General features: G+C 42.9%; 1 protein-coding gene across 1 annotated transcript in view; it reads left to right on the top strand.

Moving 5' to 3' along the window:
- VPS51 (VPS51 subunit of GARP complex) overlaps positions 1-22,420 on the top strand; it is a 32,600-nt gene that overhangs the window by 797 nt on the left and 9,383 nt on the right. The window contains exons 2-4 of the mRNA XM_073554471.1: positions 1,415-1,544; positions 1,658-1,804; positions 16,859-17,078. Of these exons, the coding sequence (XP_073410572.1) occupies positions 1,415-1,544; positions 1,658-1,804; positions 16,859-17,078 (497 nt within the window). The remainder of the gene's footprint in view (positions 1-1,414; positions 1,545-1,657; positions 1,805-16,858; positions 17,079-22,420) is intronic.

The following is a 22,420-nucleotide window of genomic DNA, read 5'->3' as shown; positions in this document are numbered from 1 at the left end:
GATGAAGACTTCAGTCTGAGGATTGGCATTAGGTTAGGGTCCTGGAATACGAGAATCGCCTTATCGTGGCTTCCAGGTACACATATCTTGGCCATTTTATGCGCTAAGCATTCTCAATTTTTCATACTTCTAATGCAGTGATGCAATTCATATTTCATGTCTGCATGCTATGGTGCTGCATAGTGCTTCCTTTTTTGTTGGAGTGTATATGAGTTGGTGACTCTAGGTTAAGCACCTGATCACACTTAGTTTATGCTTGGATGTGACTGTCAGTTTTGAGAGAGTTTGGAGAGTTTCTTCCTCATCCGGGTTTTTTTTAGCTTCTGTATCACCACAGATCACCACGTCCTCGGGGAAGCAAAGAGCCTTTAAACGCAAACCGCTGCAACATTTTTAATGAAATCCAAGTGCAAAAATGCAATGACGCTCCCTGGAGAAAGTTATATCAACGGAACCAGTGGGAAAAAATATTTTTCCTTTTTTTTTAACTATAGTAAAGGCCTGTCCGTGTGCAGAGCAGCGATGATGCCATTGTACACATCTGGCAGGAGTAATGTGCGCCGAGCGGAAAGGCTTCTCCAACCTTAAAGGCAAAATGACAGAAGGCCAAGATGGGGACAGAATGATAGAGGTGCTAATCGCCGCCTTTACTCCTGATGCCCCAGCCCAGGCGACTCCTGTGGTCTCTGATGGAACAGGGAGTGATGACTTCCTATTCTTGACTGGCTGCAGCGGTTAGATGACTGCAGTATTATGATGTGTCTCGGATGATAAGCAGACCTCCGGAGGTGAACAAAGAAAAGCTATATTGTTGCCCCAGAGTGGGCCGCACTAGAGCTGGCTTTTGAAAAGTCGGATAACTTCCTTAAAGGGAATCTGTCATCAGGTTTTTGCCCCATAATTTGAGTAGCATGATGTAGGGGCAGAGACCCTGATTCCAGTGTTGTCACTTACTGGGCTGCTTGCTGTAGGTATGATATTGTTTTATCAGCAGTAGATTATCACTAGAGGACTAGTAAGTCTGTTGCTTGTAGTCCTCCATATTTGTGAGCCATGTATAACACCCTTCCGACCACCGATTATCAGCTTTCTGCCTACGCTCAGTGTTTACAGAAATCTGCCAATCAGTGCTGTGAGCGGGGTTATACAGAGCTCAGCATTTAGAGAACTGCTGGATCTGCCGCAGAGAAAACTGGATTTTTTTCTAGACTGCAGCAAGCAGCCCATTAAGTGACACATTGCTGGAATCGGGGTCTCTACCCCTTTTAGGTTTCAAAAAAGCTTCACAAATTCTATCACTATTGTCGTAGATACCTTTGACAATGGTTTCCTGATTCCGGTTCTCGTGCCTTTATACTAATATATATAATATATACACACAATTTTTTATTGTATTTTCATCATTTTTATGCAGCTGAGGAAAGAAAAATCTCTGGTGGAGCTGATAGACATCGAGGCTGACATGGTCCATCAGATACGAGCTTTGGACAGTGACATGCAGACTCTGGTGTATGAGAACTATAACAAGTTCATCTCGGCTACAGGTAGGCCCCCCGAAGCAGATACGCGGCCCCTGCGCTGCTGCAGGCAGATGTATAGACCTGAAGGAACAGTACCCACATGATAAAGCTCTAAACAACAGTTTCTAAATCCTCAGACACCATCGGGAAAATGAAAAATGACTTCAAAAAGATGGAAGATGAAATGGATGCACTGGCCACCAACATGGCGCAGATCACTGAGTTAAGTGCCTCTATCAGTAGCAGCCTGCAAGAGAGACATCAGCACATCACAAAGCTCAGTGGTGAGTGGCGGCATTTTTATGGGATGTGTTCCTACGATTCCGTTTTAACACATTTAAATCTGTTTGGAATTTTGTTATGGATTCTAGATTGTAATTTTGCAAAAACTACTATTCAGATTTTGTACCTCCAGAATCTGATATAAAGGACAGACAGGTCTTCAAGGGGCTGGTTCATAGCAAATCGTTTCACAGGACCCTGGTCCAGCGACCTCCTCAGTAGTCCATGGCTTCAATGAGAAAGCCCTGCGCGAGCCTCCTAAATGCCTCCATACTCGGAGCCTCTTCTGATTAGTAAGCCAGGTGGACAACAGGCGTGTCATGCCGCAATGATGACGTGGCATCGGGGGTTCCAGGGTGATTTCCATGGCTCCCTCCTGGTGACCCCAAACTTCTGACCAGGATACTGGATCAGGGTCCTGCTAATTCATTTGCTCATTTCTACTGAAGATGCATTTCATAAATTTGGAAAGTGGCTTCTTGAATAGCCTGTATCAGAGCATGCTCGTGTGCTAGCCTAGTGTCTTCGGCGTGCTCGAAATATGTGTTGAAGTCACTGCGGCTGCATGTCTCGTGGCATGTTGGACAGCCGCAAGACATGCCGGGATTGTCTAAGGGTATGTTTCCACGGACAGACGCTGCGGGTTTCACGCTGCGTACAGCCGCAGTGTCCAACCCGCAGTGGCAGATGTTACAGCATAGTGGATGGGATTTCATGAAATATCATCTCCACTATGCGTGCAGGGAGGCATCCGGCATCCCTGCGTAAATGGACATGCGGCGCACGTCTTTACCGGCCGCAGCATGTCTATTGATGTTACTGAGACGCTCTGTCTCCGCATCATAAATTACCCATAGACTATCATTAGATGCGGTAAAACCTCATTATCTTTCTAGTCACATGTGTAGTAAGTGCGGGAACGCAGCTTACTGCGCATGTGAACTAATTCAAATAAGTCTTACCTTGTGCCCCGGCCGGAAGTTCACGACTACTGCAGTTCTCGCGATGAGCTGAGCTGACCTTGAGAACTGCAGTGCACGTGACCGCCGGTGACCGAGTTACCTCCGGTGGTCATCTACAAGCTCTGCTGTGTCTGGATGTCAGGCTGGATGGTGGTATAATGCCACTGTGCAGCCAAAGGCATCCAGATGTAGCAGAGCTGAACTCGTCGTGGGACAGGATGTATATCTTTTTGGCGGACAGGTACGGTACACAGTTGCTTTTTTATTTTATTACTCTGACAGGAGATCGAGGGCTTCAGTGGAATTTGGCGATGCGGTAAGTATGGTTTAATTGACAATATTAACCTCTTTACCCCAAGGGTGGTTTGCATGTTCATGACCGGGCCAATTTTTACAATTCTGACCACTGTCCCTTTATGAGGTAATAATAACTCTGAAACGCTTCCATGGATCCCGGTGATTCTGACATTTTATCGTGACATATTGTACTTCATGATAGTGTTTAAAATTTCATTCATATAACTTGCATTTATTTGTGAAAAAGATGGAAATTTGGCGAAAATTTCGCAATTTTCCAACTTTGAATTTTTATGCCCTTAAATCAGAGATATGGCACACAAAAAACTTAATAAGTAACATTTCCCACATATATACGTCAGCTCAATTTTGGAACCAAATTTTTTTTTTTTATTAGGAAGTTATAAGGGTTAAAAGTTGACCAGCGATTTCTCATTTTTACAGCACCATTTTATTTTTACGGACCACATCACATTTGAAGTCACTTTGAGGGGTCTATATGATAGAAAATACCCAAAAGTGACACCATTCTAAAAACTGCACCACTTAAGGTGCTCAAAACCACATTCAAGAAGTTTATTAAGCCTTCAGGTGCTTCACAGTATTTTTTTGAATGTTTAAAAAAAATGAACATTTAACTTTTTCACAAAAAAATTACTTCAGGTCCAATTTTTTTTATTTTACCAAGGGGAACAGGAGAAATTGGACCATAAAAGTTATTGTGCAATTTGTCCTGAGTACGCTGATACCTGATATGTAGGGGGAACCACTGTGTCGGCACATGGCAGAGCTCAGAAGGGAAGGAGCGCCGTTTGACTTTTTCAACGCAAAATTGGCTGGAATTCTGATCGGACGCTATGTCACTTTGGGAGAGCCGCTGATGTGCCTAAATAGTGAACCCCCCCCCACAAGTGACCCCATTTAGGAAAATAGACCCCCCCCCAAGGAACTTATCTAGATATGTGGTGAGAACTTTCAACCCCCAAGGGCTTCACAGAAGTTTATAACGTACAGCCGTACAATTAAAAAATCATAATTTTTCCACAAAAATGATAATTTTCACCCCCAATTTTTATTTTCCCAAGGGTAACAGGACCCCAAAAGTTATTGTGCAATTTGTCCTGAGTACGTTGATGCCCCATATGTTGGGGTAAACCACTGTTTGGGCGCATGGCAGAGCTTGGAAGGGAAGGAGCACCATTTGACTTTTTCAACGCAGAATTGGCTGGAATTGAGATCAGACGCCATGTTGCGTTTGGAGAGCCCCTGATGTGCCTAAACAGTGGAAACCCCGCAATTATAACTCCAACCCTAACCCCAACACACCCCTAACCCTAATGGGAAAATGGAAATAAATATATTTTTTTAATTTTAGTATTTTTCCCTAACGAGGTGATAAAGGGGGGTTTGATTTACTATTTTTAGCAGGTTTTTATGTTTGGCAGCTGTCATACATTAAAAGACGCTTTTTTTGCATCACCACATTTTGAGAGCTATAATTTTTCCATATTTTGACCCACAGAGTCATGTAAGGTCTTATTTTTTGTGGGACAAGTTGACAATCTTATTGCTACCTTTTCCGGGCACGTGACATTTTTTGATCGCTTTTTGTTCCGATTTTTGGTACGCAGAATGAACAAAAAACAGCATTTCATGAATTTCTTTTTGTGGGGAGGGCGTTTACACCGTTCCGCGTGTGGTAAAATTGATAAAGCCGTTTTATTGTTCGGGTCAGTACGATTAGAGCGATGCCTCATTTATATGCTATATGATGATAAAGCATTGTTTTTTGCTTTGTATTTTATTTTTTTTTAAGGGGTTCACTAAAGGGGTTAACTAGTGGAACAGTTTTATAGGGCAGGTCGTTACGGACGCGGCGATATTAAATACGTGTAATTTTATTGTTTTTTTTATTTACAAAAAAATAATTTATTAGGGAATTTTTTATATATTGGGGATTTTTTTATAAATTCTTTTTACATTTTTTTTTATTTTTTTTTATTGTCCCAGTGTGGGACAATATACAGTGCCTTGTGAAAGTATTCGGCCCCCTGGAACTTTTCAACCTTTTCCCACATATCAATGCTTCAAACATAAAGTTACCAAATGTAAATTTTTGGTGAAGAATCAACAACAAGTGGGACACAATTGTGAAGTTGAACGAAATGTATTGCTTATTTTAAATTTTTGTGGAAATTCAAAAACTGAAAAGTGTGGCGTGCAATATTATTCGGCCCCTTTACTTTCAGTGCAGCAAACTCACTCCAAAAGTTCATTGTGGATCTCTGAATGATCCAATGTTGTCCTAAATGACTAATGATGATAAATATAATGCACCTTCTCTGTGATAGTCTCAGGGTTCTGTTTGATGCCCAGAGAGCATCATGAAGACCAAGGAACACAACAGGCAGGTCCGTGATACTGTTGTGTAGAAGTTTAAAGCCAGATTTGGATACAAAATGATTTCCAAAACTTTAAACATCCAAAGGAGCACTGTGCAAGCGATCGTATTGAAATGGATGGAGTATCATACCACTGCAAATCTACCAAGACCCGGCCGTCCCTCTAAACTTTCATCTCAAACAAGGAGAAGACTGATCAGAGATGCAGCCAAGAGGCCCATGATCACTCTGGATGAACTGCAGAAATCTACAGCTGAGGTGGGACAGTCTGTCCATAGGACAACAATCAGTCGTACACTGCACAAATCTGGTCTTTATGGAAGAGTGGCAAGAAGAAAGCCATTTCTCAAAGATATCCATAAAAAGTGTCATTTAAAATTTGCAACAAGCCACCTGAGAGACACACCAAACGTGGAAGAAGGTGCTCTGGTCAGATGAAAACAAAATCGAACTTTTTGGCAACAATGCCAAACGATATGTTTGGGGTAAAGGCAACACAGCTCATCACCCTGAACACACCATCCCCATTGTCAAACATGGTAGTAGAAGCATCCTGGTTTGGGCCTGCTTTTCTTCAGCAGGGACATGGAAAATGGTTAAAATTGATGGGAAGATGGATGGAGCCAAATACAGGACCATTCTTGGAGAAAACCTGTTGGAGTCTGCAAAAGACCTGAGACTGGGACGGAGATTTGTCTTCCAACAAGACAAAACGTAAAGCAAAATCTACAATGGAATGGTTCACAAATAAACGTATCCAGGTGTTAGAATGGCCAAGTCAAAGTCCAGACCTGAATTCAATCGAGAATCTGTGGAAAGAGCTGAAAACTGCTGTTCACGAACGATCTCCATCCAACCTCACTGAGCTCGAGCTGTTTGCCAAGGAAGAATGGGCAAGAATTTCAGTCTTCTGAAATTCTGAAAGACCCCTGACGAAGCCACTGCGGGTGGCGACACGCGTCGGGCACTTTTCCTCCCTGATCTCGCTCCACATGGGCTCTGCTTTCTGATGCCATTATTTCATGCCACAACCTATGGGTGACTGATCCTGTCCATTATAGATTATGTGCTCATGTCATTTTTTTGGGCCTGAGAATGCATTTATTTGTTGATTTCTATGTGTATATATGACTCTTACGATGGGCACTGTGGGCGATGGTGACCAAGTGTCTTATCTATGGAATCTATTTAGAGTGTACAACACTATTGACTTCTGATCTCTAAAAGTTTTTTGGGTTTTTTCCCTTCATGCATTGGGTATAGTGGGTGTTACCTCATGCTCACGTACATCTATATCCCCTTGGAAGCTTTCTCATTTTTTTACATCTAGTCATCAGTTGGTATGCTGTTTATATAGGCAGGTTTTTTGTGGAGTGAAATTACAGGGTGTAGGTTCTATTGCGAGCCAGTGTATGTTACTGTCATGTCAACATGTGACTTTTTAATTTGTGTGTGGTTTATACATGTCCAATAAAAATTGTCTATCTACATGTCAATTATTTGTGGTGATCCCCCCGTGTATAGCCCATCCCTGTTCTTCTTTCATGTTCAATATAGGATCAGGGGTCTGCAATCCGCTAGCTACCAACCTCTCCGGTTTTCTGGACTTAGCTTGTATTTTTGTTTTTTCCTCCTCCGGTGACTCATTCATAACAGCAAACATTAGGACCACACAATCATGATCTCAGGGTGCCGACAGGGATAAAGAGGGAGAAGCCACACTCTGTTAACCATTTATATGATGCAGTCACTTGACAGCAGCATCTAAGGGGTTAAACAGATTTGGACGGTGAAAACACTTATTGTGGCTAATGCAGCAAGTTGTCAGCTATAGTGTACAGCCGACAGCTGCTGGATAGTCCTCTGTATGGGGATGCTATTCTCTTATATCTCAGGAAAGTTAAAAGACGTATTGGCGGTCATTAAGGTGTTAAATCAGGAGATATTTGGAGAAATTTGTGCCATCTGGGGTATGCCAGAAGTGGATCTGTTTTCCACAAAAGAAAATCGGAAGGTAAGCAGATTCTACTCCCTAAATCCAAGGGAAAACCCAGAGTGAGTGGATGCGCTACTGCACCGTTGGAAGTTTCAACTAGCTTTCTTTCACCTGAACAGGGGTTCCTATTTTTGAAATCTCAGGGTGTCATTTCCTCTGTTCCTAAAGTTTCTTCCGCAGGTCCAGGACATGTCACTTGAACTTATTGTAATTTGTGTCTTTGGATTGTCTGATATTACATAACTGATATTATGCTTTTCTTATACATTTGTTTTCTTTTATATATTTGTTATATATACTAATAAGGGTTTCCTGAGCCTTGCGCTGTACAATCTTTTCCCCAGCGCAAGAAGGAGAACCACTTTTAGTTTTTTGTTTTTAGTTTATTGTTCTTTAAGTGTTGGTTCACTTTTATTTTTGTTTAACACTACTACTTTTATCAGTAACTGCTTTGTTCTAGTCATATCCCATCGGGGCCACTTTCTCTCGCAGTGAAAGTCAAATTGGCCACGTGTAATGTCAGGGGTCTTAAAAGCCCTAAGAAACGTTTCTCCATTCGCCATGAAATCAATAAAGCCCACCTTGACATTGTATGTCTCCAAGAGACAAAATCCAAGTCCAAATCTCACCCTACCTTTATAGATAAAAATTATCCACATTTTTTTTAATCCTCTGGGCCCAAGAAAAAGGCAGGAGTGTTCACTAATCAGAAATTCCCTTTCATTTGAGTTCATAGAAGAAGTTACAGATGAGAAAGGTCATTACCATATTCTAATTTGTAAGATAAACAAATTAACTCCTTAAGGAAAGGTTCATTGATATTTTCCGGGGATTTTAACATGGTTCCCAATGGTTCTTTGGACTCCTCTGCCCCAAATAGGCATAAGACAGAATCTCTCAATACTTGACTATATGGGAACGAACTTTTTGACATCTTTAGATGCCTAAACTCCACTTCTATAGAGTTTAGCCATTTCTCTGATCCCCATAATTCGGCTTCCAGGATAGATCTGATCCTAACTGATATCTTCTCACTCCCCAAATTTCGGTCAGTTAATATTTTCCCTAAATCGATCTCAGATCATGCCCCTGTCGTTGCTGTGTTCTTGGATGGTCCGGCCACCAATAGACAATTCCTCTGGAAGTGTAATTCCACTCTTCTTCATGTCCCAAATATAAATTCCGAAATATCCACAGCCATATCTAATTATTTTAAAGAAAATGACTCGGGTCTCACTAATCCCTATTTGTTATGATGAGTCACCGAAGGAGGAAAAAACAAAATGCCAGCTAAGTCCAGAAAAACCAGAGAGGTTGGCAGCTATTGGATTGCAGACCCCTGAGCCTATCCACAACAACTAGCAGTAGCCGTGGGGGGTTCCTACTGTGCCCTAGACCCCTCGATCACAGCCGGAGAACTATATAGCCTAAAGACAGGGGAAAAACTAAATTGCCCCAGAGCAGACCCCAAAGCAATAGGCAGCCCCCAACATATAATGACGTTGAAGCAAGATGAAAACACTAACACAGATAGAAAGATAGGTTGAGCAAATGATGGGGCCCAAGCTAACTACATAGGACAGGATAGGAAAGCTGCTGTCTGCCATCCGCAAAAACCCTATCAAAATGAGCCAACCGACTGATAGGAAAAACAGGCCCTGAAGTCGCTAGGCTTCAAAAGACTATATCAGCACTCAGGTATATTCTGAAGACAGAGCAAAATATCAACAGATCAGAGACAAAAATGGAGTTCAGCTCACCCCCGGCCGGGGATGGCAGAACTCCCAAAAAACAAGGCAAAACAAAAACAGAACTGAAGAGTACAAAGAAGAGCAGAAAAACTTAGCTTTGAGATGCAGGAATCAGACTGGTCTCCAAGAATCCAGCAGGAAAATCACCAGCCAGGAAGAAGGGCGTCGGCAGCCTTATATCCAGTCCTCAATTCCAGCCACCCAGTCATCATCTAGCTGCCCAGGTGTATGGTAATCAGTCTCACTACCTTCCTTCACTAAAGGAGGGAGTTCATCAGACCTCAATGGTGAAGGGAAAAATGAACTCACAACACCTATTCTTGTTGGAATGCCCATAAGGCAGTTCTGAGAGGATTGCTTATACAAATTTCCTCTAGAATAAAAAAAAAACTAACAGAAATAAAATAATGAATTTACAAACACTCATTAAAGACAAGGAGTCTTCTCTTGCCAATTCCTCCCCCTGCCCCATTCTAAAAGCGGAACTCTCCAAACTCAGACAAGATCTCAGATCTTCTCATTTTACGATTCGGCACTTAAAACTAAATTCAAGCAATATTCCAACCTTAATCGACCCTCCCGGTATATGACAAATTGGCTTAAAAAGCTAAGATGTAGGAATAGAATCGATGCCATCTCTTCCCCCAAAGGAATACTCTTATTTCACCCCCAAGAAATAGCTAATTCATTTGCCAAGTTTTTCCATGATCTATATAATATTAATCAAAATTCCCCTCAGCTCCGGCCAAGTCAATTGGATGTCCACTCTTTTTTTTTTTTTTATCATCAGTAAACCTTCCCAAATTAGACGATACAGATATAGACTTCCTTCACCATTTTCTGAAAAAGAAATCAGACACCATAAAACAGTTAAAAACTTACTTTCAAAGCCCCTGGTCCAGACGGCTTTACCAATGACTACTATAAAACTTGTGGTCCACTTTTAGCTCCCCACCTCACAAAAATCTTTAATTCTGCCTCTGAATCAGGTAATTTCCCAAATGAAATGCTTGAAGCCACAATAATCCTCATACTCAAATCTAGCTCAGACAATACCCAAATGAAAAATTTCCGTCCCATCTCCCTGATGAATACTGATGTTAAAATATTTTCTAAAATATTAGCAAACAGATTAAGTCAGTTTCTTCCAAAGCTCATAGGAAACGATCAGATAGGTTTTATTCTTAATAGGCAGTCAGTTGACGGCACGAGAAGATTAACTAGATGTGTATTTCCTGAAGGAAGTACAAATAGTGCTTTGAAGTGGTGCCTGGGTTGCCCCTTTAAGAGAGACTTGCCTGCTGCCCCTGCAAAACTTTCAACTCAGGATCCATTTTATCTGTGGGTGCCTCTCAGGGGACCCTAAAAGTTATTGTGCAATTTGTCCTGAGTACGCTGATAACCCACATGTGGGGGTAAACCACTATTTGGGCGCATGGCAGAGCTCGGAAGGGAAGCAGCGCCATTTGACGTTTTTGGCTGGAATTGAGATTGGACACCATGTCGCGATTGGAAAACCCCTGATGTACCAAAACAGTGGAAACCCCCCACAAATGACACCATTTTGGAAACTAGACCCCCCAAGGAACTTATCTAGATGTGTGGTGAGCACTTTGACCCCTCCAGTACTTCACAGAAGTTTATAATGCACGGGCGTGAAAATAAAAAAATCGTATTTTTTCCACAAACATGATCTTTTAGTCACCAATTTTTTTATTTTCCCAAGGGTACCAGGAGAAATTGGACTCCAAAAGTTGTTGTCCAAATTGTCCTGAGTACGCTGATACCCCATATGTGGGAGAAAACTACTGTATGGACACACGTTGGGTCTCGGAAGGGAAGTAGTGACGTTTTGGAATGCATACTTTGATGGAATGGTCTGCGGGTGTCATGTGCGTTTGGAGAGTCCCTGATGTACCTAAACTATTGAAACTCCCCACAGTGACCACATTTTGGAAACTAGACCCCCTAAGGAACTTATCTAGATGTGTGGTGAGCACTCTGAACCCCCAAGTGCTTCACAGAAGTTTATAACGCCCGGGCGTGAAAATAAAAAGGTAACAGGAGAAATTGGACCCCAAAAGTTGTTTTGCAATTTGTCCTGAGTAGGCTGATACCCCATATATGGGGGTAAAACACTGTTTGGGCGCATGGCAGAGCTTGGAAGGGAAGGACCACCATTTGACTTTTTCAACTCAGAATTGGCTGGAATTGAGATCAGACGCCATGTTGCATTTGGAGAGCACCTGATGTGCCCAAACAGTGGAAACCCTCAATTCTAACTCCAACCCTAACCCCAACACACCCCTAACCCTAATCCTGGCCCTAACCCTAATGGGAAAATGGAAATAAATACATTTTTTTTATTTTATTATTTTTCCCTAACTAAGGGGGTGATAACGGGGGGTTTGATTTACTATTTTTTGCGGTTTTTATGTTTGGCGGCTGTCACACGCTAAAAGACGCTTTTTATTGTAAAAATAGTTTTTGCATCACCACATATTGAGAGCTATAATTTTTCCATATTTTGACCCACAGAGTCATGTGAGGTCTTATTTTTTGCAGGACGAGTTGACGTTTTTATTGGTACCATTTTCGGGCACGTGACATTTTTTGATCGCTTTTTATTCTGATTTTTGGGACGCAGAATGAACAAAAACCAGCGTTTCATGAATTTCTTTTGGGGGGGTGCGTTTGCACCGTTCCGCGTGCGATAAAATTGATAAAGCGGCTTTATTCTTCGGGTCAGTACGGTTACAGCGATAAGTCATTTAGGTCGTTTTTTTATGTTTTGTCGGTTTTATGCAATGAAAACTATTTTATATAAAAAATTATTTTTGCATCGCTTTATTCTGCGAGCTATAACTTTTTAATTTTTTCCCTGATGATGCTATATGGAGGGCTTGTTTTTTGCGGGACAAGATGACGTTTTCAGCGGTACCATGGATATTTATATCCGTCTTTTTGATCGCGCGTTATTGCACTTTTTGTTCGGCGGTATGATAATAAATCATTATTTTTTGCTTCGTTTTTTATTTTTTAAGGGGGTTCGCTAAAGGGGTTAACTAATGGGACAGTTTTATAGGGCAGGTCGTTACGGACACGGCGATACCAAATATGTGTACTTTTATTGTGTTTTTTTTTTTTTCTTTTTTTTTCTTTCCAAAAAATGAATTTATTGGGGGAATATTTTTTTTTTTTCTAATTTATTTGGCGATTTTTTAAAAAAAAATTATTTTAACACTTTTTTTTTTTTTTAAACTTTAATACATTGTCCCAGGTGGGACATCACTGTCCTGTGACAGATCGCTGATCTGTCACATCACCGATCACTGTGACAGATCAGCGATCTGTCACAGGCAGTGCAGAAGGCTTCCTCATGCCTGCACTTTGCAGGCACTGAGGAAGCTGGCTCCCTGCAGGCCCCCGAAGGTCCCCGTCGCCATCTTGGATTCGGGGGCCTGCAGGGAAGGAGCCCCCCACAGCAGCACTGCACATTGCGCTGCCGTGGGGGGCTCAGGGAAGCACGGAGGGAGCCCCCTCCCTGCCGATGCTTCCCTTTAATCCCCGTTACACCGCGATCGTGTTTGATCGCGGTGTGCAAAGGGTTAACGTGTCGGGGGCGGTCTGTCACCGCCCCTGACACATTGTGCCGGGTGTCAGCTGTGATAATTAGCTGACACCCGGCCGCGATCAGCGGCGCTCACCACGTGGGCGCCGCTGATCGCTATGACGTACTATCCCGTCCCTGGGTATTAAGTCCCAGGGCACATGGACGGGATAGTACGTCATATGGGATTAAGGGGTTAAACTGTCTTCTCAAGAAAGATCCCCCCCACTCGCATCCCATTTTTCAGGCCACAATAGAGGCCTGGAAGATTTTATCTGGACCCAAAAGAGGACAGAATAGATTTGACTTTATTAAAAATTTGTCTCTTCGTACTATCTGCTCACTTTTTCAGCAGGATATTAATCCTTTGTGGGCAGATTTAGGTGTCAATAAACTCAAGGATCTTTATTCTGATTCAGTTTGTATCCCCTTTAGCCAAATTAGAGAAAAGTTCATCATTCTGCCACTATATAATTCTCAAAGACCTAATTGATCGCTTTTTACAGGCAAAACCCAGAATCTCTGAACCGGTGGCTAATCTTTTTAACAATATTAATCATAGTATATTTTGGTCTTCCAACTATCTATATAATTGCCTGAATAAAAGTTTTGAATTTGTAAAAAACACACAACATTCTGAAATGGGAATCAGAATTTCGCATAAATCCAGACCCTGCTGAGTGGGAACATGCTTGTGAAATTTCTTACGCCTCCTCCATCTCAGTGTCTTTGGAGGAGACGCATCATAAAATTCTGTCGAGATGGTACTATACTCCTGCTAGGCTCTCCAAGATCAGTCCCGAATTCTCCCCGGATTGCTGGAGGGATTGTGGTCACTATGGTACTATATCTCATACATTTTGGTATTGCCCCTTTATTAAGCCCCTCTGGAAAGATATATCAAACCTTATTAATTCGTTGCTCATCAAACCTATCTCCATCACTCCCCAACTAGCTCTCCTTTCTCTCAATTCAGATATTGTAGAGCACCCAGCAATCCCCCTAATTATTCACATACTGCTAGTTACAAAAAACTCAATTGCTTTTCATTGGAAACGGCCCGATCCACACAAATTTCAGGATATCAAGGATATGTTAACCCTCCATAAATCATTTGAACATAAGATAGCTACGATCAATAACAATCTCACTAAATTCACCAAAAAGTGGTCACGATGGGCAGAGTTGTTTCCCTAGGGAGCACTCCATTTACTTTGCCTTTTATTGTAATTCTGGTCAAATGGGTATTCACTGTAGTTACTGTTCACTTTGTTATATGTTACAAGTGTTTTATATGACTTATCTTTCGTCTATTTTGACATTTGGGACCACCTTGTCCTTATCCCTATTTCCTCCCTTCCCCCTCCCCCCTCTCTCCTTTCCCTTATATTGTTAAAACCCAAATAAAACGTTTGGAAAAGGAAGTTTCAGCTAGCCTATGCGTTTCCCCCGGTTCCGCTGATCCCGATAGTCCTGAGGAAAATTCGGGAAGACAAGACGTGAATAATTCTCGTTGCGCCCTTCTGGCCATAGAGGGCATGGTACACGTGGCTCAGACGTATGTCAATCTTGGACCCATCTCCTGCACCAGGGCCCAGTAGTACATCCTCAAGTTCAAAGACTCCATCTTACCGCTTGGAACTTGAGAGGGGACTCCTACTAGCGAAAGGGTTCTCAGAACCTTTAGTTGCCACTATGCTCTCTAGCAGAAAGAAGGTCACATCGGACAAATATCAGAAGATCTGGGAAAAATTCCTGGAATTTATCAGGATGACGTTTATCCAATACAAACCAGGAAGTCCCAATAGCTGAAGTTAGTTTCTCCAGAAGGGGCTAGAAAGAGGATTATCTACTAGCACCCTAAAAGTGCAAGTTGCTGCCCTGAGTGCGTTGTTGGATCAAAAACTCGCTGATCACCCTTGAGTTCATAGATTCATTCGGGCCTCCTTTACGGCTAGACCCTTGAAATCACTGCCTAAGGTGGCTCTCTGGGATCTAAATTTAGTATTAAATGCTCTAACTTCTCCTCCTTTCGAGCCTCTTCCATTTCGGTAAAGGCATTAACATTGAAAACAGTACTCCTGATTGCCCTGACGTCAACTTGACGTATCTGCGAGCTGCAAGCTATTTCAATAAATCCCTCATATACTACTTTTCTGGATGACAGAGTAATTATTAAAACTGACCCTTCCTTCCGAAGGTAAATTCAAAATTTCACAGGGACCAGGAGATAATCTTGCCATCCTTTTGTGCCAACCCAAAATCCCAGTGAGAGCAAACCTTCCAATGTCTACATGTCAAACATTGCCTACTTCAAAATCTAGAAGTCTCAAAACCTTGGCGACAGTCATCAGCCCTCTTTGTATCCTTCCAGGGGACAAATAGGGGAAAAAAGGCCTCCAAATCAACCGTTGCACGGTGGCTCCATATGGCTATTTCACTTTCTTATTCTTCAGGACAAGTTCCCCCACTGGGTGTAACAGCTCACTCTACGAGGGATATTGCCACATCCTGGGCCGAAAGGGCGAGTCCATCTGTAGAACAGATTTGCAGAGCATCGGTATGGTCTTCACCCTCCACTTTCTTCCGTCATTATAGACTAGATCTAGGACTTTCAAATCTTGCCTTTGGGAGAAAGGTGTTATCTGCTGTTGTCGCACCCTAGGAGTCTCTTCTATTTAATCCTCTCACGTACGGTGCTGTCATGGGGAAGGGACAAAATGATAATTACCGGTAATTTGATTTTCCACATCCATGACAGCACCTTATTAATTCCCGCTATATTTTGGTGATTGCTGTGTAATGCACACAAAAAAGGGGGAAAAAAACAAAAACCTGTATATAAGGTTTCATTAAAAATAAATGTAATACACATATGTGAACTAATAAGGCGGTTACCTTGCATACTCTGAAACAAACTGAGTGGGAGAGGTGCCACCCTCATTTTATCTCTGCTGCAGGTTTCCTGTTCTTGGGGGCGGATACCATCTCTCATGTGCTGTGCTGTCATGGATCTGGAAAATCAAATTACCGGTAAGTAATTATCATCTTTACCGCATCTAATGAAAGTATATGGTTAATTTACACAGGAGAGACTGAGCGTCTCCACTACATAAATAGATATGCAGCGGTCTGGAAAGATGTGCCACATGTCCTCTCTGCGAGTGAGCCGCGGGCGGCGGTGCACACACAGTGGGCATGGGATTTCTTGAAATCCCATCCACTATGCTGTAACAGATGGCTGCTGCAGGTTGGACATTGCGGATATACGCAGAGTCCAACCCACAGCGTTTACTGACCGTGGGAACATACTCCAATATATCTGCAAACAGGAAATCACCTTTTTTTTTTTTTTTTTTCCTTCTCGGAAGCCAACTTTCAATTAGCTTTATTTCAAGTGACAAAAAAAGCATGCAATAAAAAACGCATCAAAAATGCAGGTGACCTGCCAGTGACCTCAGATGCAGATATGGAGCAGATTTCACCTGCATCGAATCCTGAGCAAGTACTGAGCCGTTCCTGACCGTGGAAACATACCCTAACAGCCAAGGGGACTCCAAAGACACTCGGTTAGCCCCCGAGCATGCTCTGATAACTCTTTATTCGAGCATATTTGCTCCTCACTAATCACTATCATGGATCTTAAACAGAAAAGAACGTTTAAAATATTTGCTGAACATCTTACATGGCTAAGGCTAGGTTCACATTGCGTTAGGGATCCGAAGCAGCGTTCGAGGGTGTGTTAGGAAATAATGCATACTTGCTAACGCATGCCGATTTCGGCATGCGTTAGTATGCGTTATTTGCATTGCAGTCTATGGGTGCGCTAACGGATCCGTTAGATAGCGTTAACGGCGCTAACTAACGCTATGTGAACCCAGCCTAAGACCCAAAGCCACAAAATATAGCAGAATTCTGACCTGTTTCATGGAGGATGCATACAGTAATGTAGATGTGGTTATAATAATAGATGGGGTAACTTGTGTGGAACATTAAATATGAAGAATCTCCTCTGCCTCCACTTTGTATACCTTCCAGGTGTCCACACTTTGCTTCAAAAGTTGCAGTTCTTGTTCGAACTTCCAGCTCGTCTGAAAAAATGCATAGAGCTCGGGGCTTATGTCCAGGCGGTGTCCTATCATGCTAAAGCCCGCAGTGTACTCCACCAATACCAGCATATGCCCTCCTTCCATGGAATCCAGACTGACTGCCAGGCCATCATGGCAGGCTTGGCAGAAACACTTCGCCAAAGATTCAGGTATTTCCATGAGGTTGAGGATGTTTCTTAAGCCAGACACAATTTTATATATTTTTTTTTTCTTAATGAAATTAAATTATCAATACTTAGATTTCTATTCTATTGTTCTGCACTTTGATGTCATTGGCATCAAAGCAGAAGGGTAAAAAAAAGGATTTAAATGGACTATGTAATTAATAAAGCATTGAAGGGTTTGTTGCTAGTGAACAACTGACGTATGGAATATGGGAGGAAACCATTGAAACAACGATTCCTGACGTACATGGCCTTACCAGAAAGTATATATCCGGCTTTTCCCAGAATATATTTTAGATTCCATAGGCTGCAATCTCCTAGAAGGAGGCCAAAAGTTTAGTTCTTTTGTCCTCTGCCTGGCCAGTCTCCTTTTGCACTCTCCCAATATGGAGTGCCAGTGCAAAAAAAAGTTTCTCTACAGTATAGTCTTATTTTTTTCAGTGGTTTTCTATATTGGACAGATGCCTAAATATCCAGACTGTGGCCACTATGAAGCATATGTGCCTGACAGTGGCCTCTAACACTGTCTGCACCGGGCCTTAGCTACGTTTTCTTTCCTCATGTGAAATAATAGAAATATGCGAATTTAAACGGAACCTAGCTATCTTTTAGATGTGGGATTCATCTGCAGGTAAATGGCATTAGAATCTTGTTAGACCGCGGCTACAGGGAGAAAATTAACTTATGTTTTCCCTGCAGCCACTCGCTTCCAGTTGTTGGGGCGATGCTGGGAGAGGTTACACTTACTGATCACTACACATTGAGTGTGGCTGTAATCACATCCCTGACATGTTGATTCACAGCCTGCTCTGCAAACATATGAGCAACTTGTCCATCGGACCTTGTTTCACACATGTCTGGGTGACACTTTAATCTGTCACCAGATTTCACAATGCAAACTGCATACTTTACTAAATGGTCTCCTAAACCTGCTAAGGTTGCTGCATTTACTGGGAAAATGATTGCCAGAACAGCTGTATAATCCTTTATGAAAGTTTACCTCTGTGTTGTCCACTTACCGTGATTGACAGCTCCTCAGTGTCCCTCCTCACTGCTGAGATCTCTCACTGCAAGCTGCAGCTGACTGCCTGAATACACTTGGACTCTTGAATTCTCACTTTTCCAGTTGTACTCCTAAATTGCTCACTCTTATATCTGGATTATACAACCATTCTGATGGTTTGCAAAGTAAATATACCATTGTCCTTGGGTTTATGAGATCTATTTTTGCATGGGGGGTCGGGTTAGAACAGTTAATAATTTAAGAAAGAATAGAGGTACAGAGAGATCCATAAAGTGCATGTATACTAATGCCAGAAGCCTCGCCAACAAAATGGAGGAATTGGAGTTAATGTTGTTGGAACATAATTATGACATGGTGGGGATATCTGAGACATGGCTGGACGAGAGCCACGACTGGGCGGTTAATTTACAGGGCTATAGTCTGTTCAGAAATGACCGTACAAATAAGCGAGGGGGAGGTGTGTGTTTATATGTAAAATCATCCTTAAAAGCCATCCTTCGTGGTAATATAGATGAATCTAATGAAAATGTAGAGTCCCTGTGGGTGGAGATAAGGGGAGGGGGGAAAATAATAAATTACTGATAGGGGTTTGTTATAAGTCTCCAAAAATAATGGAAGGAATGGAGAATATCATCATCAAGCAAATAGATGAAGCAGCGACTCAAGAAGTCATTATTATGGGGGACTTCAACTACCCTGAAATACATTGGGGAACCGAAACCTGCAGTTCCCGCAAAGGTAATAGGTTTCTGACAACTATGAGAGACAATTACCTTTCACAACTGGTTCAGGACCCAACAAGAGGGGGGGCACTGCTATACCTAATATTAGCCAACAGGTCAGACCGCATATCAAATGTAAGGGTTGGGGGTCACTTGGGTAATAGTGATCACAAAATAATAAGTTTTCATGTGTCCTTTAATAAGATGTGTAGTAGAGGGGTTACAAGGACACTAAACTTCAGGAAGGCAAATTTCCAATGGATGAGAGATGATCTTGGTGCAATTAACTGGGACGATATCCTGAGACATAAAAATACACAAAGAAAATGGGAGACGTTTATTAGCATCCTGAATAGGACCTGTGCACAATATATACCGTATCCACTATGGTTAAATAAAGCTGTAAGCTGTAAGGGGAGCAATAAGTGACAAAAATAAAGCATTTAGAGAATTAAAGCAAGTAGGTAGTGATGAGGCATTAAATAAATACAGAAGATTAAATAAATTCTGTAAAAAGCAAATCAAGACAGCAAAGATTGAGACAGAGAGACTCCTTTTCAGAGTAAAAATAATCCCAAAATATTCTTTAACTGCATAAATAGTAAGAAACCAAAAAATGATAGTGTTGGCCCCCTTACAAATAGTCTCGGTGACATGGTGGATGAGGATGAGGAAAAAGCCAATATGCTAAATGACTTTTTTTCAACAGTATTTACACGGGAAAATCCCATGACTGATAAAATGATCAGTGATAAAAATTCTCCATTAAATGTCACCTGCTTAACCCAGCAGGAAGTACGGCGGCGTCTAAAAATCACTAAGGCCGGTTTCACACTAGCGCATTTTCAGCGCGCGCACGGCCGGGGGTAGCTCCGCCCCCGATCCGGCTCTCTGCCCGGCGTGCCCGCCCCTTGCCTGTAGCGCCGCCTCCTAGCGGACGGCGGCGCCTGCGATCGGCGCACCCTATCTTTAGCATAGGGTGCGCCGATCGTGCGCAGGCCGTGCGCTAGTTGCGCTTTGACCTGCGCTGCGCACTTATGACGGTGCGCCGTGCGCGCCAAAATCCGAAAAGTTCGATTTTGGCGCGCACGGCGCACCGTCAAAAGTGCGCAGCGCAGGTCAAAGCGCAACTAGCGCACGGCCTGCGCACGATCGGCGCACCCTATGCTAAAGATAGGGTGCGCCGATCGCAGGCGCCGCCGTCCGCTAGGAGGCGGCGCTACAGGCAAGGGGCGGGCACGCCGGGCAGAGAGCCGGATCGGGGGCGGAGCTACCCCCGGCCGTGCGCGCGCTGAAAATGCGCTAGTGTGAAACCGGCCTTAAATTGACAAATCCCCGGGCCCGGATGGGATACACCCCTGAGTACTGCAGGAATTAAGTACAGTCATAGACCATTATTTTTAATCTTTAAAGATTCCATAATAACAGGGTCTGTACCACAGGACTGGCGTATAGCAAATGTGGTGCCAATATTCAAAAAGGGGACAAAAACTGAACTTGGAAATTATAGGCCAGTAAGTTTAACCTCAACTGTGCGTACAATCCTGGAGGGTTTTCAAAGAGATACTATACTGGAGTATCTGGAGAAGAATAACCTCATGACCCAATATCAACATGGGTTTACGAGAGACTGTTCCTGTCAGACTAATCTAATAAGCTTTTATGAAGAGGTAAGTTCCGGACTGGACCAAGGGAATGTAGTGGACGTGGTGTACATGGACTTTTCAAAAGCGGTTGATACATAAAATGAGAACAATGGGATAGGGGAAAATATGTGTCAGGCCGGTTTCACATTTGCGCTTTATGGCGCAGCGACGGCCTGCGCACGGCCGCCACTAAGCCCGGCTCCCTGCCCGCCCCATCCGGTCATCGCCGCCTACTAGCGCACATGGACGCTTGCGATCTGCGCACCCTATCTTTAGCATAGGGTGCGCTGGCCGTGCGCTAGCAGGATTTTGCCGTGCGCTGCGCACTTTTGAAGGTGCGCCGAAATGCAACATGCTGCGTTCGGCGCACACGGGCGCACCTTCAAAAGTGCGCAGCGCACGGCAAAATCCTGCTAACGCACTGCCAGCGCATGATCTGCACACCCTATGCTAAAGATAGGGTGCGCAGATCACAAGCGTCCATGTGCGCTAGTAGGCGGCGATGACCGGATGGGGCGGGCGGGGCTTAGCGGCGGCCTTGCGCAGGCCGTCGCTGCGCCATAAAGCGCAAATGTGAAACCGGCCTAAGTGGGTTAAGAGCTGGCTCAGGGATAGGAAACAAAGGGTGGTTATTAATGGAGCACACTCGGACTGAGTCACGGTTAGCAGTGGGGTACCACAGGGGTCAGTTTTGGGCCCGCTTCTTTTTAACATATTTATTAATGACCTTGTAGGGGGCATAGAGAGTAGAATTTCAATATTTGCAGATGACACTAAACTCTGCAGGGTAATCAATACATAGGAGGACAATTTTATATTACAGGAGGATTTATGTAAACTAGAAGCTTGGGCTGATAAATGGCAAATGAGCTTTAATGGGGATAAATGTAAGGTCATGCACTTGGGTAGAACAAACAAGATGTATAATTATGTGCTTAATTGTAAAACACTGGGCAAAACTGTCACTGAAAAAGACCTGGGTGTATGGGTGGACGACAAACTCACATTTAGTGGCCAGTGTCAGGCAGCTGCTGCAAAGGCAAATAAAATAATGGGATGCATTAAAAAGAGGCATAGATGCTCATGAGGAGAACATAATTTTACCTCTATATAAGTCACTAGTGCGACCACACTTAGAATACTGTGTACAGTTCTGGTCTCCGGTGTATAAGAAAGACATAGCTGAACTGGAGCGGGTGCAGAGAAGAGCGACCAAGGTTATTAGGGAACTGGGGGTCTGCAATACCAAGACAGGTTATTACACTTGGGGTTATTTAGTTTGGGAAAACAAAGGCCTAGGGGTGATCTTATTACAATGTATAAATATATGCGGGGACAGTACAAAGACCTTTCTAATGATCTTTTTACTCTTAGACCTGTGACGGGGACAAGGGGGCATCCTCTATGTCTGGAGGAAAGAAGGTTTAAGCATAATCACAGATGTGGATTCTTTACTGTAAGAGCAGTGAGACTATGGAACTCTCTGCCATATGATGTTGTAATGAGTGATTCCCTACTAAAATTTAAGAAGGGACTGGATGCCTTTCTTGGAAAGTATAATATTACAGGGTATATACACTAGTTTCCTTAATATTGCGTTGATCCAGGGAGCTAGTCTGATTGCCGTATGTGGAGTAGGGAAGGAATTTTTTTCCCCAATGTGAAGCTTACTGTTTGCCACATGGGTTTTTTTTGCCTTCCTCTGGATCAACATGTTAGGGCAGGTTAGGATAGGATATGGGTTGAACTAGATGGACTTAAATTCTTCCCTTCAACCTTAATAACTGTTACTATTTAATAATGTAGATTTGGTTTCCAGTACCATCTCTATGCTGATGACACCCAATTATACGCTTCTTCTCCTGACATCACGCCAGCCTTTTTAGAAAACACCGGCGATTGTCTAAATGCTGTGTGTAACATCATGTCCTCACT

This window comes from Dendrobates tinctorius, unplaced genomic scaffold (genome assembly GCF_039654945.1).
Source record: "Dendrobates tinctorius isolate UK_male_01 unplaced genomic scaffold, ASM3965494v1 ptg000211l, whole genome shotgun sequence".
Taxonomy (NCBI): Eukaryota; Metazoa; Chordata; class Amphibia; order Anura; family Dendrobatidae; genus Dendrobates; species Dendrobates tinctorius.
The sequence above is the reverse complement of the archived record's forward strand: the minus strand, read 5'-3'. Positions and strand labels throughout refer to the sequence as shown.